This window comes from Larimichthys crocea, chromosome XVII (genome assembly GCF_000972845.2).
Source record: "Larimichthys crocea isolate SSNF chromosome XVII, L_crocea_2.0, whole genome shotgun sequence".
NCBI classification, from domain to species: Eukaryota; Metazoa; Chordata; class Actinopteri; family Sciaenidae; genus Larimichthys; species Larimichthys crocea.
Window position 1 is genome coordinate 24,510,341 of NC_040027.1, and position 15,921 is coordinate 24,526,261.

A 15,921-nucleotide genomic window follows, 5' to 3' on the forward strand; every position below is an offset into this window, starting at 1 on the left:
CTTCATAAAAAAGGCATGAATTAACAACATTTTCCCCTCTTGCAGTCATCTAGACGTTCCCCAAGCAAGACATCTGATCTCTGTACGCTCTAGTGTAGTCAGTGACTAGCAGTGGAAGACAGAGGTTGCACTTGGTAGGTCCAAGGTATGGATATGTGCAAGTGTATGAAAGTGAAGTGAAGCGATGCTGAAGGAAAGCATTTGTGCTCAGTGAAACCTAAACTTTAGAAAACACAACATCATGGAATATCGCAGGGTAACAACAGGCAGGTCTGCTCTAATGAGAAAGGCCAAACCTTTCTCTGGACCAGTGAAGAATCTACCTCATACCCACTTCCCATTCATCCTCCCCCCAGCCTTACTCTTTTTCTCTATCTACCTGCCACTCTGCATCCATCCAGTTACTGAAGCCTGTCTTCTTTCTTCCAGCTTCCATCTGACATTTGCCCGTAGTCAGCTGATCCTTCACTGGCTTTCTTTCTTTCTTTGAAGGTTACACAGTACAGCAACTCTTACTCAGAACTCATTCAGTTGCAGCACACTACTGTATCTGCTTCTTGGGCTCTGAAAGGGCATTTCCACATTTATTCAAGTAGAATGAGACCGTTAATTTAATGCAGCAAGGAAACATAGAAGCTGTTTTATAGGGTCAGATAATAAACTGATAAACTGTTATCAGTTTATCCGTGATATGATGATATTAAATATTGTTTACAGACTCATTGTAATAACAGATTAGATCTGGAAATCTTGACGTTGATTTTTATAGCACCATTGCTATTATAAATTTTGTTAGTGAGGCGTTTTAGTGCCATTATAGCCAGACAGAAGTCCAAGGTTGAAATGCTGAATAATGTCATGTGTTGTCAATCCAGGGCATAAAAACTGATATGCAGAAATGTCAGCCTTCAGAAACCCATGTTTCTGAGGCAAGTCATCACTCAGTCATTGAAGTACAAGTCAGCAACTTGAGTGCGGATTAAGCGCTTCTCCTTTTAAAAGTCAAACTCATTAAACCTTACAACATCCTCTATAGACAGCTTTTGAGTTTTTTTAACAGCACGATGCTTCTTTGAGGCTGCAAACTGCAAAATTGATGTTAAAATATCAAAATTAAAATGTTGACCGAGACAGTTTTTTTCAAGGTTCTTTCCTCCTGATTTAAAGTCATTTGAACTCCTAAAACAGATTTTTAAGCTTCTCTAGACATCCAAGAGTTTATACTCGATTACTTACATAAATGATGTGCTACATTGTACCTTTTAGTTGATTTTTTTATTGATTTTTAGTAATTAAATATAAAGATAAATTAGATGTGTAGTGACTTACCTGACTCTGTAAACAGTCTCCTTTTATCTGTATCACCCTTCATCGTCTTTTGTCTTTATCCTCTACTCTCTTCATTTATTCGTCCATTTTTAAACTGCAGTTTAAAACACAACAACACGTGTAGTATTTTTGCATGATTATACTTATGAATATAACACAATGGCCTGGTGTTATTCAATACGATTAGAGACTGCGAGTGTGGTCTAGTAAACATGATTAGTTCTCCTTGATGTCATTTTTTATCTCATCAGACCACAGCAGATCCGAATCAATATCCTCAAACTGCTTAGCAAAGAGGAGGAAGCTGGAGGGGGAAAGAGGCCTTAGAGGAATGACGCTGGTCTCTTGGCCTTTTCAAGATCTGTCTTGCCTGGAGTTGATCATTTGCTGTGTGGTTACAGATCAGATTTGTAACTGTGCTCTGCAAACTGACAACAGGATGCGTATCTGTGTGCTTTTGGCTGTTTGTGCCTCTCTGAGATAATGTTTTACAGTGTTTAGACAGGCTAAATGAAGGCCAATAAGAAACATCTTGGCAGTGTGTTATTAAATGGGATTGGTTTGTTGCTGGGTTGCCACATCAGAGGTAGTGGGAATTAAGCATTGAGCTAATGCAATGTCACCCAGCAAATTCATTTCCGAGCAAAAATAGTGGCCACCAGTGATCTCTGTGTAATGTTTTGTTCTCTGAGTGGTGCACTGCACCATTGTGGATCTTCAAGGGGCCACTTTAACTTTACTTTAGCTTTGATTAAGTAGGTTAGCTCATGGAAAAACTGCCACCCAAGTATAAATATTTGCAGTTTGATTCTTGCTATGTGGTGGATACAAAAGACAGTATAGACTAATGGAGGGGGCTAAAAGTAGGAGTCACACTAAAATAGGCAGATTCTGTACCAATGTAACCATGGTGAAGAAACGACACCATATTTTACTTGAAGTTTATTTTCCACATCACTACTCACATTGCATATTAAAATGGTGGCTCATGTGTAAGTACAGTGTTGTGTCTTGTTAAAAATATGTACTATAGACTGTTTTCTGACTTGTGATTTTAGAGGTTCTGTACTTCTCTATACAAAATATAATTTATTCTTTTCTGCTTTAAACGCGCCTTTCATAACATAGCATCTGTTTCATGATGTAACATTGCTATTTAGCACGGGCTAATTGGGCACCAGTCTTCAAGAATAAGCTCACGAACCAAATATACAAATTTATATTTCCAAGCAACAGAAGGAGGCCAAGCCAAACCTCATCAGTTATATTTCACACTGGTGCAATAGGATGGTCACTTAGCAAGTCTAATTATGATACACATATTATGTAGAAAACTGACTGTGCTCACTGTGCATTGCTATATCAGATCTGGGTTAACCTATCCTTTGTTTCCTTTGTTAATAAATGACTATGGTTAACCTATCCTTTGTTTCCTTTGTTAATAAATGACTATGGCCAGCTACAGTGAGAGATAAATTTAGTTTTTTTGTTGGAAACTTGACCTATGACATGATTAGTAATGACTGGAAGGGCTATGTGAAAAAACAAGGCAACTTTGTCGTTAAGAATAGAGGAATATGTGACAATAATAATCCCCAAAACAGGTATCCACCACGGTATTAATCGCCATTGCATTACATGTTGCAGTTTAGAACTATTAACAATACCTTTCCTTGTTCCGTTTCTTGTTTCCCTATAAATGTCAGAAAAGAGAGAGGCATCTGAATGTTATATTAACTGTTGTATAAACTTAGTCAACCACAGTCTTAATCAGTAAAAAGTAGGCCACATAAGTTGGTTAAAAAATATTCACAGCCACATATGTGTTTTTGTTTGTGTCCAAAAATGTATTTATGTTTGTGTTTGTTTGTTTGTTTGTTTGTTTGTTTGTTTGTTTGTTTTTTCAAAATAAAACCCTCCGGTCAGTGATAGTGATGAGTAGGGCTGCTTATAATTGATGCCAGTTCTATTTATTGGACTCTGTTGTCAGGAAGATGTCTTATTCAGGCTTCTCAAAGGCCAGCAGTCACTGTGAGGAAACTGGGTCTTGTAACCAGGGATGAATGCACTTGTTTCCAGGGCAACGGCCACAAGGGAATACTCGCTGAAGACAGATTTCAGATGTACAGCACAGTGGAGGATTTGGAGTCCTGTTCCAGTCCTATAAATCACTGACCTTTCTATGTCTTTTTCCCTATTCACCTACAGTATCATGCTAAAATGGTGATTCTTCTAATTTAACTTTCAGTTTCATTTATATAAAAATTGATACGAGCTGGTAGAACTTTTTTTTATTTTTTGCTGTGCTGCCCCCATCCCTGCTGTTGGCCAATGTAACCAGCTCAAATACATGTTTTGCAGTCTAGCTCATACTTCTTATTGGCTTTTTCATGTCTCTTTCTCTGTGGACTGTGTTTGTTTTGTCTGTAATCAATAACATGCAAGAAATCCAGAAAGAAATATTTGTAGAAATACTTGTAGTCTGACAGCTCAATCTGTTACTGAAACTGAAACACTGTTATGGTGACATTCATTCCTCTTAAAGCAAAGTGCTCAGAGCTGTCTCATACTCCTCATTTTGCACTTGACCATTGTAGTTGAGTTTGACCTTTTAAAGTTGTAATATCTTGGTAATGCAAGATTGTAGACTGTGAAGTGGCAACGACTAAGAGCCCTGACTAAAGTACTTCAAATACACAATCTGCAGGAAAGGACAAGTCTGCTGGAACCATCAGCTTCCACAAAACTATTCATTTTAACTCTCCACATCTTTCTCCGCACTTTTCTTCCAGAGCGCTCACCTGGCGATGATCGACACACTGATGATGGCGTACACAGTGGAGATGGTGAGTGTGGAGAAGGTGATGGCCTGCATTCGTCAGTATTCAACCTGCGACCCTGAGGTGGAAACACCTTATGACACAGAGGACGCAGTGACCACCTGGATCAACAAGGTGGGTAATGGTACATGTGAGTGTGTGTGTCTGTGTTTAGTGATGTTTGGTATAAAATGTTATTGATAACAGTCTGTGCTCTACCAGGCTTTTTATACATGACATGTTCATATGTCTATATTCAGGTAAGTGAGATCTATAACTACAGGATATACCTGTCAAATAAAGAAGTGTGTGTTTCCTCTCCATTTGTTTATTACTAATATCTTTTAAAATCACAGATATATTTTAACTACAAGATAATAAACTGCTGGTCGAGGAGCAGACTGGTGCTCCTACTGTGCATTTACTGTGCATATATCTTGAGCTCTGATATTTCACAGTGCACAGTGGGGTTGCAATGTGTTCCAGTCCAAAACACTGACCTAAATACCATCAAATCTGTTACATGTACACTACTTTCCTCATGCCCTGAGGTTACACCATATGACTTATACAGGTGAACTTGCAGCACATGAGAAAACGCCCTCCTGGATATGATAATGGTGGGATTGTCCATTTTTGTTTGTCCTGTATGTATCCTGCATATTTGGATCTGTTTCTTTAAACGGAAGAAAAATGAAAGAAAGAAGAAACATGAGAATACTGTGAGGTCACATGAAATCTTTGTGCTTTTTTTTCTTTCAACGGTGACGCAATTTAACATCATCCGCATCTGACATGCGGTAAAGTATCACATGTAAACGGTGTCTATTCTCATAAGCTATGACACAAGCTATTGAATGTCAGGTCTTCATGACACATTGTCCTGCCCTCTGAACCTTCAGCTGACAGAGGCTATAAAAGCTAGTGCTGATAATATTGTTTAGAGGCTGCTGTTAAGCAATATTTTGTGTGTTATTATAAATTATTATTTTATACATTTTCATGAGCTAGCATTTAGGATTATTTCATCTAATTAGGAAATGATTATGTATTAGAAAAGTGTCCCTAAAGAGTCCACTGTAACAGACTAGCTTATGTTAGTGTAGTGCCTGTGGTCAGCTTTCATTCAGTCAGCCATAATAAACTCTTGAATGAAACAAATGTCAAAAAAACATGTGTAAAGACAAAGCTTTTCCATCCAGAGCACACTCTTCAAAAGCATTCCCTAAAATGCATCACTATAGTTCATATTAAATGTGGCCCACACTGTGTAAATCATCTTTATTAACATTATTAAGTATAAGTGGTTGTCTACATAGCCTGCATGTGCAGATGGTTGTGGCTCCTCCATACAGTGCTACAAGGCCTAGTCTGTTTACATTCTTCTAGTAGGAACATTGAGCCACTGCCAGATCTGTGCTTCACACACACTCACTCACAATAGTTAACAGGTGCGGTCATGGAGTCCTACTAGTCGGACATATGGCTCTCTGTAGGAGTCCTTTTTTTTATTCCAAAGATCCAAAATTCACAAGCTTAACAGCTGATTCCTGCTTTGACTCGATCCATATGAACTTGAGGAGACATACTGTAGGTTGTCCAAGGACTGCAGGACTGAGTGAGATCAGATTAAATGAAAATATCAATTGATTCAGAAAACCCCAAAACATTGAATTTCATCAACATCCTTTATGGAGGAGACACAAAACACAAAAGCGCAATGACATTTTTTAAATCATCATTTTTTAAATCATAATGCAAGTAATGATGAAAAATGACTCTTGATTATTATTGTATCATTTTAACCAAATGAAATGAAATGCGTCCATACTGTCCACAAGCTAATGTCCCACTGTTATTACTGTGGAAAATCCAATAGCAGTGTTTACACAATTAACTACAGAGCCTCACTTTAAGTAATAAAACAAATTTGATATTGAATGTGAGACTGTTTACTCTTTATATGAGAGCAATATGAGCTGAAGATGAAGTATTAGTCATAATTTGTTCGTGCTATTGAATGTTTTGTTCATTGTTGCTGTTAGCTCTGTGAATTTTAATCCTGTTTGTTCTCTGTCTTTCAGGTAAATGAGTATCTGAAAGACGTCGTGACTCAGGAACAGAGGAAGAGGGAGACGCAGAGCGCCGAGCCTGCTGGGAGTCCCCGGGTGGGTGTTTTTCCTTTGCTTTCCTCTCCAAGCTTTGACTAACTGCACATTGACATACAGATGTCACCAGTCTGATGGACACTTTCAAACTGGCTAAGTGTAAATCCTTGGTTTCACTTAATGGACTTATCAAAACATCCTGACAGATATTTGTCCCAGACCCTTAGTGTCATTTTAATATCTGGATCCAGTTTCCTCGACAGATCTTAGCTACCTGTCAGAGAAAATTTCACTCACATATGCCTGAGCTTTAGATCAGTCAGTATTTATTTAATGACAAAGAGAGAGAACGGCAGGCATCAGCATCATAACAAGTTTATCTACCCTGACGACTGAAACCAGCTTCACTCACTTCATTAGTGCCATAACCAGCGGATCAGTGCTCTCTGGTCTAATTAGAGCAGCAGCAGTCATTTAGTGTGAGGTCACCCATGTTCAGGGTGCTGCCCACAGTCCATATCTGTTATATAACCAACTCTAGTATGAGCAGCATAAGACAAGCTGCTGTGGCATTATGTATTTTGGCAGAGTGGAGTAATCTGTGTTTGGATGCTATACTTTGACATAGCATTTGCAATAATAATTCACTGATCCACTGAATAATCTATCCACTCACTGGTGGAAATAAATCAATTTAAATCTCACAAAATGCCACATTAAAGCCATTTCCCCCACCACTTACAAATTTCACAGTCAGATCCACATTTGTGTGTCTGTGTAATGCACACTGTTAGCACTGTCACTTCACAGCAAGAAGATTTCTGTGGAGAGTTTGCATGTTCTCCCCATGTCTGCATGGGTTTCCTCCAGGTTTCCTGCCACATGCAGGTTAATAGCTTAAGTGGTCACTCTAAATCGCCCATAGGTGTGAATATGAGTTTGAATAGTTGTTTGTCTCTGTGGGTCAGCCCTGTAAAGAACTGGCAATCTGTCCAGTGTGCACCCACCTCTCGACCAACATCAGCTGCGACCCTTCAAAGGGTAATGGGTGGATTATTTTGTGTTTCATGGCTGGCATGCTGCAAGCATAGACCACACAGATAGACTGTGTTTGCTGAGTAATTGCCGTAATAGTAATATACACACAGTAATATCTCATTCTGACACCAATGCCATTAGAAATACAGATTGATTAAACAAAAAATAATGTGTACATTGCAAATGGAGAAAGTAGGCAATATATGCTTTGTAAAAATGAACATGAGCTGTTTTGTTTTGTCTCTCTCACCCTCACTCCTTAAAATGTCAGTCGCATTGTTTTCAGTGTAAGCTTTCCCCCTCATGGATAATTATACACAAATTATGTGGAGCCACATGAAGACATGCTGTCCAAAATTTAGAATGTGTTTAATCAACATAGATATTATGGTTTCTGGTAATATTGTTGTTGTTCTGGTGCGCTGTCATTGACAAAAAAAACATCAAAGAAAACCTAAATGATTTAGACCGGCTTTTATTGAGCTACATGTTAGCATTCCAGGCTAATCCAAACAATGACAATGCTTTCATGAGATCCGTAGTGACTGTCACAGAAAGAATGCAGAGACGTTCGACTTCGCCTAAACGTCAGTTTACCGCTCGATAAAAGATGGTCTACATCTATATCTGTCGGTTTGAGTTGAAGCCTTAGCCTTTAAATGCACCCTTAAAATACAATACCATAACGGTATTTTGTAGGAAATAATAGAGGCAGGAGATGCTCAGATGTCTTCATGAATCTTAGCTGCTCCAATGTTCTGGTCCTTTATGATGTGTTCATTGTGGAAACTTATACGATAAAAGTATAATACATTTTGCAGCTGAGACCTGTGTGTCTTTATGACTCCATTATGAGCCACCGGTCAAGCTACATTTGGTATTATGACCTGGCTGTGTGAGGGTCAGCGTTGGCTGGGCAACCATTACGCATTATCCTGACACAGCAGTGTGATCATCAGAGGAGGGAGGTGGATGATGTCGTGCTTAAGTCTCCACCTCCAGGCTCATCCTTCATGCGTTCTTTCTGTTTTTCACCTCCATATCATTTACGATGCACCACCAGCAGTTTTTTTTTTGCATGGAGATAAGTGACCTCTGTGTAGTTTCTGAGTGATTGAAGTTTCAGTGATCCCTGAAAGTCATGAACCCCCTCGACACATGTTAAATAACCATTATTAATTTCAGTTCAGTAAACCCTTCTCGTCTCTCATTAATTTTCATTAACGTTGCCCTGCCCTTGATTTCTACTCCCCTGCTCCACCCTAGGCTCTCCATCTGTCTAGACCCATCCTCACTCCTAACCCTGGGTCATGCCTCCTCTCCCAGCTTCCTCGGGTCATTTCAGGCAACTCAGCTATGACACAACAACAGCCAGTGATGCCACTATGTGGAAATGTTTAGAGAGTTTATCTGAGGGAAAATATCGCAGCCCTGTCCCATGTGTTTTAGCCTGCGGAGAGCTGAATCGGGAGCACTTGATGCTGATCTGACCAGTCAGCGTGCAGACACAGCACTGCATGCCTCGGCTGTCGCTCATGAACACACACACACAAACTTTTAACTGGTGAAGTGGAACAAAAATAAGTGGCATAATTTCACAGGAAGAGAACAAACTAGGGAAAGAGGGGGTAGCAGCACTACTGCAGTAAGGCCTTAGCGCATGCACTGCACAGTCTTCCAGGTGAGCCTCTGGGGTGCCCCCTTTTTTTAAATCCTCATTGGAGAACAAAACTCTTTCCAACACTAAATGACACACAGCCATGCAGTCAACCATGAGGAGTGCAGGCTGCTCATGATGTGAGTGTTAAAACATCCATTAATTTGGTCCTTCAGTAACTTTATCCCTAAGCTCAGGGTGACTCACGCAAATTGGTGCGTATGTGCGTTGTGAGGTATTGTTGGTGACCATCTCTCTCTCTCTCTTGACCGCTAAGACATTGTTCTTCACAAGATGAAGCAGTTCTACACTGAATCAAAGTACGCTTGTGTCAAGTCTTTATGTCTGCCTGCAGCTGCTGAAACAGAATCAGCTTCTCTCTTTCTCACCTCAAAGTTTGAATCATAATGCAGCTATCAGAATGAACTGTAATACAACAAATAATAATAATAATTGCATCTGCCCATTTTAACAGCCTGCATGTTGTTTAGTCGGGGCAGTTTTTAGACTACAGTTTGCATCTAACTTCAAGGTCTCACTGCCTCAAACATGAGACGTTGCATAACAACTGCTTGCTCTGTTGGCAGACAAAGGCACACTCAGCGTCTTTGCTGTTTGAGTTTAATAAGGACTTTTGACTCCATCCTAGTGTTTTGTTTCGTCTTCTGCCTTTCCGCGTTCCAGTTTTCAGTTCATCGTTCTTTACATGTATTTGAGCATAATTTATATCGGGTCGTCATAAAACCACCAGATTCTTCGGTGATTCTCACCGTTTCTCCTGCCTCTGCAATTAGACGCAGTATTTCGTCAGATGAATGTGTCGGTGTTCTGCTCTGTTCCTCGTGACTCCTCTGTGTCAGAGAAAATCATTCCCTTTTTCATTCAGACTAAAAAAAGGTCAACATGCGCCTCTGTGCTCCAAAACACTTCATTAGCACCACCTTCACAACAGCGCTGGTTGATAGAGGCAAGGAATGTGAGTGTCACTTGAAACAATCAATCCAATCAAAGGAGAGGAATTGGTCATTGATTAGCTTTTTTTTTGGGGGGGGGACAACATTTTTACATTGTGAAAAAGAAGAACCTACACTGCACTAATAAACAAAAATATGTGTGCTACTGTTTTTTGCTGATGTCTAGCAGCTTCATCCATCCTCCCTCCATCTTCCCACCTCCCTAGACCTTCCCCCCCTTCTGTCTTTGCAATATGACTGCAGTGTGAGTCACGCAGGCAGCCTCTGTCTCAAACAGAGAGAAAGAGAGACACGTACCATCCTAGGACAACACTGTACAGCTCACCGGGGCAACAGTGTGTTTTTATTTTAACCTACTGTCACCCAGAAGCAAGGGTGGGTGGAGAATAGGATGGGGGTTGGGGTGGGACTGCAAAGGCAACGTCAGGACAGAGAAGAGAGGACTAATCCTTTTAAGTTGCAAAAGCTGAGCTGCAGCTCAACCGGACATGTCTGGGTTCAGAGGATGAACTTTGATGGGACGAGGGAGAGTCGCAGGATGATTGAAGTGGAGATGGGTGGGGTTGTGTGTGTGTGTGTGTACTCTTTTATGAGGAGATGATCGGTGAGAGCCTTGCTTCTCCACAGGGGTTTGATTTGGCAGCGAACAGATTTTGGACTCTGTGTGACCCCGCTTAGCCCACAAAGATCATCACTTTAGATCCAGACAGTCGTCATCTCACCCGTCTTATTCTCAACTAGGGCAGCAGGGTTGAGAGTTCAGCATATCACGGGTATTCATGGGTGATTTGTGTAGCCATCTGCATCATCAGAGCACGTTTTTTTTATCTAAACTCTAAACTCACTTCATTGTTGCCATTTCTGGATAATAAACAGAAACGTTAAAAGATCCTTTGTTAACAGAAATGGATTGGAATAAAAATACTCTTTTAAAGAGGTAAAAACAAGATACCTAATGTTCTGTAAATGGTTTACAGACACCATGTGATAGAAGACACAATAAACATGAGAACAAAATGAAATATCATGTTGATATACTGTAGTTAGGTTTGAATCTGCTACATATATTTCTGATTATACTGTATCCAAAGAAACAAGATTTCTATCATCATAACCTCAATCAACCCATGCTCTACGTCATGCTATGCTCCCCTCCTGTCAACCAAATGTTCAGCTTGGCCTGTAAGTGAGCATTGACTTTGTCTGGTCATGTACTGGCTTTTTTACCAGCTTGACCCGAAGAGGCAAAGTCAGAGCAGATTTTTCCTCTCTGCCTACAAAGAACCTTTGTGATATCCCTGAATTTAAGCGCACTACACCTACTTTAGTCCTGTTTTAAAACACATGTATCAGAATAATCAGATTTCCTATGGATCCTTAAAAGTTTGTGAATTTGAGATGGAAAAATAAAAAAAAATCAAGTCTTGAAAATAGACATGGGTGTTTGAATTTATGCAATATGTGTAAGAATAGACTTTTTACTAAACATGAGAAAATAGGCTACGTTGCTGCACTGTTTGCATGTGTGTCTTCCATACTTGGGTCATTGTTTCTCTGTTCTAGTTCTCATTGTAAAAATTGTTGTAACAATAATTAACATTTTCCCTGAAAAGTCATTAAATTTAGTGTTTACCAAGATGTGGGATAAATATATGTAATTATGACAACATAAGTGACAATAAATATCTGCTAAAATACAAAACACACTCCCATATACAATGCAGAACACAGAGTACGATCACTCGATCACGATCACGAATCTAAACTGAAGTTGCTGCAGTGAGAGGGATAGAAATACACAAAATATGTTGTGTTTTTGATCCTGGATCCTGGATTAATCTGTCAATGTTCTTTTTATTTCATGGCAAGGAAAACATTAAGATACTTTACAACCTTTAGCAGACCTAAAGTTTTCTTTCCTGCAACACATAAAGAGAGTCACATTCATCCTGTGCTATCAGTTATAAAAGGCAGTCCATCCACTGGCAAATGGATACAGCTGATTGACTAATATGCGGTGTATTAGATTAGGTGTGCTCCTGATGGCATTAAACTCTTTCTGGTGACTCACATTAGCATTGAGAGAGCTGTGACATTAATCAAATCAGGAAAACCCAAGAAAGCTACAATTTGTCTTCTCATCCTCACGCTGTCCTTATTATTTATTTTTAGGTGTTTCAGTACAAAGCAGCTGTATTTCTTCTTGGGCCATGACTCAACATTGAAGTTGAGCACTTGCCAGCCACTGAGAGTGTCATTCACACTTGGTTTTCTTTGATGCCTCAAGGTTGTGTGGGAATTAGCTATTAGCTGAGGCAAGCCTCATCTCTTTTGGAGTCAGCTTACATTGTCAGTGGATAGCTGACAGTCTGGTTACATTGATGCAGTGGGATTGTTATTTGGTTTCTTTTAAGCTACTGTAAGAACTCAGTTGGTGCTTTAGCAACAGTAAAATATATTTCCTGATTTTTAGTTGGTGCCATATACTGTCCCCTAATTCTCTGATTCATTCCAGCTAATTAACAGTTCACAGCTATGTCTCAACACATTTACACTGGACCTTGAAGAAATTTGGGGATTCAGGGACACTATAAAAGTCAGGGAGTGTATCTTTAAAGATAGTAATGGGAAATTTTCACATAAAAATTTCAGACTTTTGTAACGACAGTTTAGAAGTAATTCATAATAATGATGAAAGGACATGCTTGCAGGCAAACAATAACAAAATATAGTGCGTACAGGTCGAAATTCCGCTCTGACTCTGGCTCAGCCAAGATACCGAGACAACCAACACTTGTTTCAGGTGGATTGTGTGTCTTAACTCATTTTCAATTCAGGTTTCATGAATCAAATTTCTTTCACATGTTTGTTTCATCTGGAGTTTGAAATGCTGTCGCTTCTTGTTATTGTTCACTATTCAGTTGCAATGCCATTTTATTCAAGTTTTTCGTAATGTATGAGAGTATGCGCAGCAAAAGTCTAAGATACACACAAAACTCAACACCGCCTTACACTAAACATGATTTCAGGGTTATTTAGGTCTCGTGGGATGCCTGTCTTGCGCTCTCTAACATACAGGTCCTCTTTCTTTGAACTCAAAGCTGTCGTGTCTTTCCTTGTATTACTAATCGCATTACTAACTAATCTCACTAACAGGTATGTCTTTGTTGTTGTTGTTTTTTTTTTTTCTTTCGCTGTGCTGCTGCAGTCTCCAACCAAGTGGTACATGAAGCTTGTGCCTGTAAGTCAACTAATCTGTGCTACGCTCTTTCATCTATGTATCCATAGTGACCATCTCCACCTCCTCCTGCCTGTGTCTCTGTCTTGATTCACATCATTTTATCACGTGTGCATCAACTTGTGACTTGTGCCCCTTGTGCTGCATCCATGTGATTTACTGTACAGCAAATATATGAAACAAGATTCTGCTGATTAACAAGCAGTATAATGTGAATTACATACATTTCAATTTCCTACAGTATGTATTTAGCATGAGGTCACATTTATTAATATCCATGGTATACTGACCTATTTCAACCGTATTACTCTAACATACTTTGTTGTATTTGCTCATTTGAAGGTCCTTGTTGTCAGATCTAGACTCCCTTGGGGAATTACTGAAGAAGTCCCAAAGGATTAGCAAAAAGATTAATTTTATTAGAATTTAATTTTTAGAGATGTTAAGTCTGGGAGCATTCGGCATGAAATTGTCTAGGTCCCTGTGCCAGTTCTCACTGTAGACCTCCTGTGACTCTTTTCATCAATCAAGAATAATTATTTGGTATTCTACCACTGGGACAAACGAAGATTATAACACTTGTGTTTGTGCAGCACTGATATTAACCAGAGTGGGCTTTGTTCCCTCTCGATGGGTTCACTGTAACTCCAGAACCACTCAACCACCTTCATACATCAGTAATACTAATAAAGCCTTCATGTGTTGTAACGTTTTGCCGCTTTAAGGAGACATTAAGGGTATAGCTCTTGTGGTGGTTGCACCATTATACATGATTCATTTAGCAGGTTTAATTAATAATTCAGAAGAGAAACAATAGGACATCTCTAGCCAAATAGGTACTGTAGATGTATGCAGGGTAATGCCCTTTGGTTTATAGGTGTGTGTTGTACGTCATGCAGGCTCGCTACAGGAAGGACCAGACCGCGACCCAGCCGGTTCCCTGGATCCCCCCAGTGGACAACCTGCTGAAAGACAGCACGGACGGCTCGGCACTGGGTGCTCTGCTGCACTTCTACTGCCCTCAGCTGCTACAACTGGATGGTGAGGAGCTTACAGTTAGTGTAGAGTGCGTGTTGGTTTGGGGCAAGGACTGGTCCTGCAACATAGCACATCATGAACATGATTTATCAGCGTTCAAGAGCTCTGTTGACCATTCAGCAGTTTCTTCCAGTTGAAACTGAAATAGTAAACATTGTTTATTTTTGGTCCTCACAGATTTTCTGTGTGGAATAATGTGAAAATGTTTTATTTCTGTTTTTTAAAATACAGTCTTTTGGAATTTTTGTGTCCCTGAATGACTCATCTACTAGATCAAAGATCAGTGAGCAACAAAGCATGCAACATAATCACATCAGATTGCTGATGAGGTGTTGGTGCTGGGCCTAACATCACACACACACACACACAAGCATTCAAATGAACTGAAAACATCACAGGGACAAAAGATCAATCACCCAATACTGTTTACTTTTTAAATGCATTAGCACGCAGCTCCACCCACAGCTCGATAACATGTAACCCGCTGTCATGATTGGTCAGTCATTCACCTCACCTCAACAAGGACCTCAACACGCTGCACTCACCTGTACATCTTAAACAAAGATACTGCAGAACCCCTTCAGTCATCAAATTCATACTGACATCACTCTGACAACCTGATGGCTCCCTCTGCCTTCTCAGATATCTGTCTGAAGGAGAACATGACACTGGCCGATCGGCTGTACAACCTGCAGCTCATACAGGACTTCTGCAAAGACAACCTGAACAGCTGCTGCCACTTCAGCATGGAGGACATGCTCTACGCCTCGTCCACCATCAAGGTACTGCTCAAACCCAGAGGTTTCATTTCCAATATATGATTTCTGCAACTATTTAAAGTGTTGTCAGTAATTAAGACTAACAAAAGTGGTGATTTTATGAGTAACAGTTGTTGAAATTTAAGTTGTAATTGTCCTTTTATGAGAAGTGGTCAAGTAAAAAAAAGCTTGATGATCATTTTAAAGACTTTCTATTCTAAAATATGCTGAATGTCACAGAGCAGAAATCTCTGGAGTGATTTCATGCTTGTGTTGTGACACTGATCCTGTCTGGTTGGTGTCCAGAGTCTCTCTCTGGAACTGATTCTCCACTCTGAAATTGCTTTCACAGTCAGTGTGTAACAGTCTTTACTGTCTTGGAGAAATGTCTGTTAGAATGTAAACTGCTGAACTACTGACTTGTTGAAATTTAGCCTTAACTTAGCCAGCAGAAAGAAGAAACGCCAAGTGGAGAAAACCCACCATCTGAAAAAATGTGACCTCATATTAAATGGTCGTTAACATAAAATCCATGGAAGTCGTGGTTCTTTTGTAAAACCCTCGGAGTAATGTTAGGTCTTTGCAGAATGACAAATCAAAATGTCTAGTTACACTTAAGTTGATGATCCTTTCCGTAAACAGATACAAATCCAGTACACGTTCATTCATCCATAAGTTTTATGGACAGACTGATTAGAAAACCATATGTTGTCCAGTGAGAAAGGCTAAGTGAAACAGGAGAAATGAGAAGTTCTGTAAGCCAGTGTGGTGAGTCATGCTGTGGAAAAACCCATTCAATCCAAACGGTCTGTCTTCACCAGCCACAAGGCTGAAGAGCTGCACTCACCCTGCTCTCCCTACATGTCTGCATATGTTTCTTTCATCCTTACATACTCTTTCTTATTATTGTCCTTCTTTGATTTCCCTTTCCTTTCTCACTTTCCTTATTTCCTTCTCTAATT

The 15,921-nt window shown here is 39.8% G+C and overlaps 1 protein-coding gene across 7 annotated transcripts in view; it reads left to right on the top strand.

Moving 5' to 3' along the window:
- The window catches only part of camsap2a (calmodulin regulated spectrin-associated protein family, member 2a), a 45,979-nt gene that overhangs the window by 13,283 nt on the left and 16,775 nt on the right, over positions 1 to 15,921 (top strand). For 4 of the 7 annotated variants that reach the window (XM_019256725.2, XM_019256726.2, XM_019256728.2 and 1 more), the window contains exons 3-7: positions 4,122 to 4,283; positions 6,233 to 6,316; positions 13,134 to 13,166; positions 14,063 to 14,204; positions 14,844 to 14,983. In XM_019256725.2, the coding sequence (XP_019112270.2) occupies positions 4,122 to 4,283; positions 6,233 to 6,316; positions 13,134 to 13,166; positions 14,063 to 14,204; positions 14,844 to 14,983 (561 nt within the window). The remainder of the gene's footprint in view (positions 1 to 4,121; positions 4,284 to 6,232; positions 6,317 to 13,133; positions 13,167 to 14,062; positions 14,205 to 14,843; positions 14,984 to 15,921) is intronic. The other 3 variants (XM_019256727.2, XM_019256729.2, XM_019256730.2) reach the window with 1 other exon arrangement.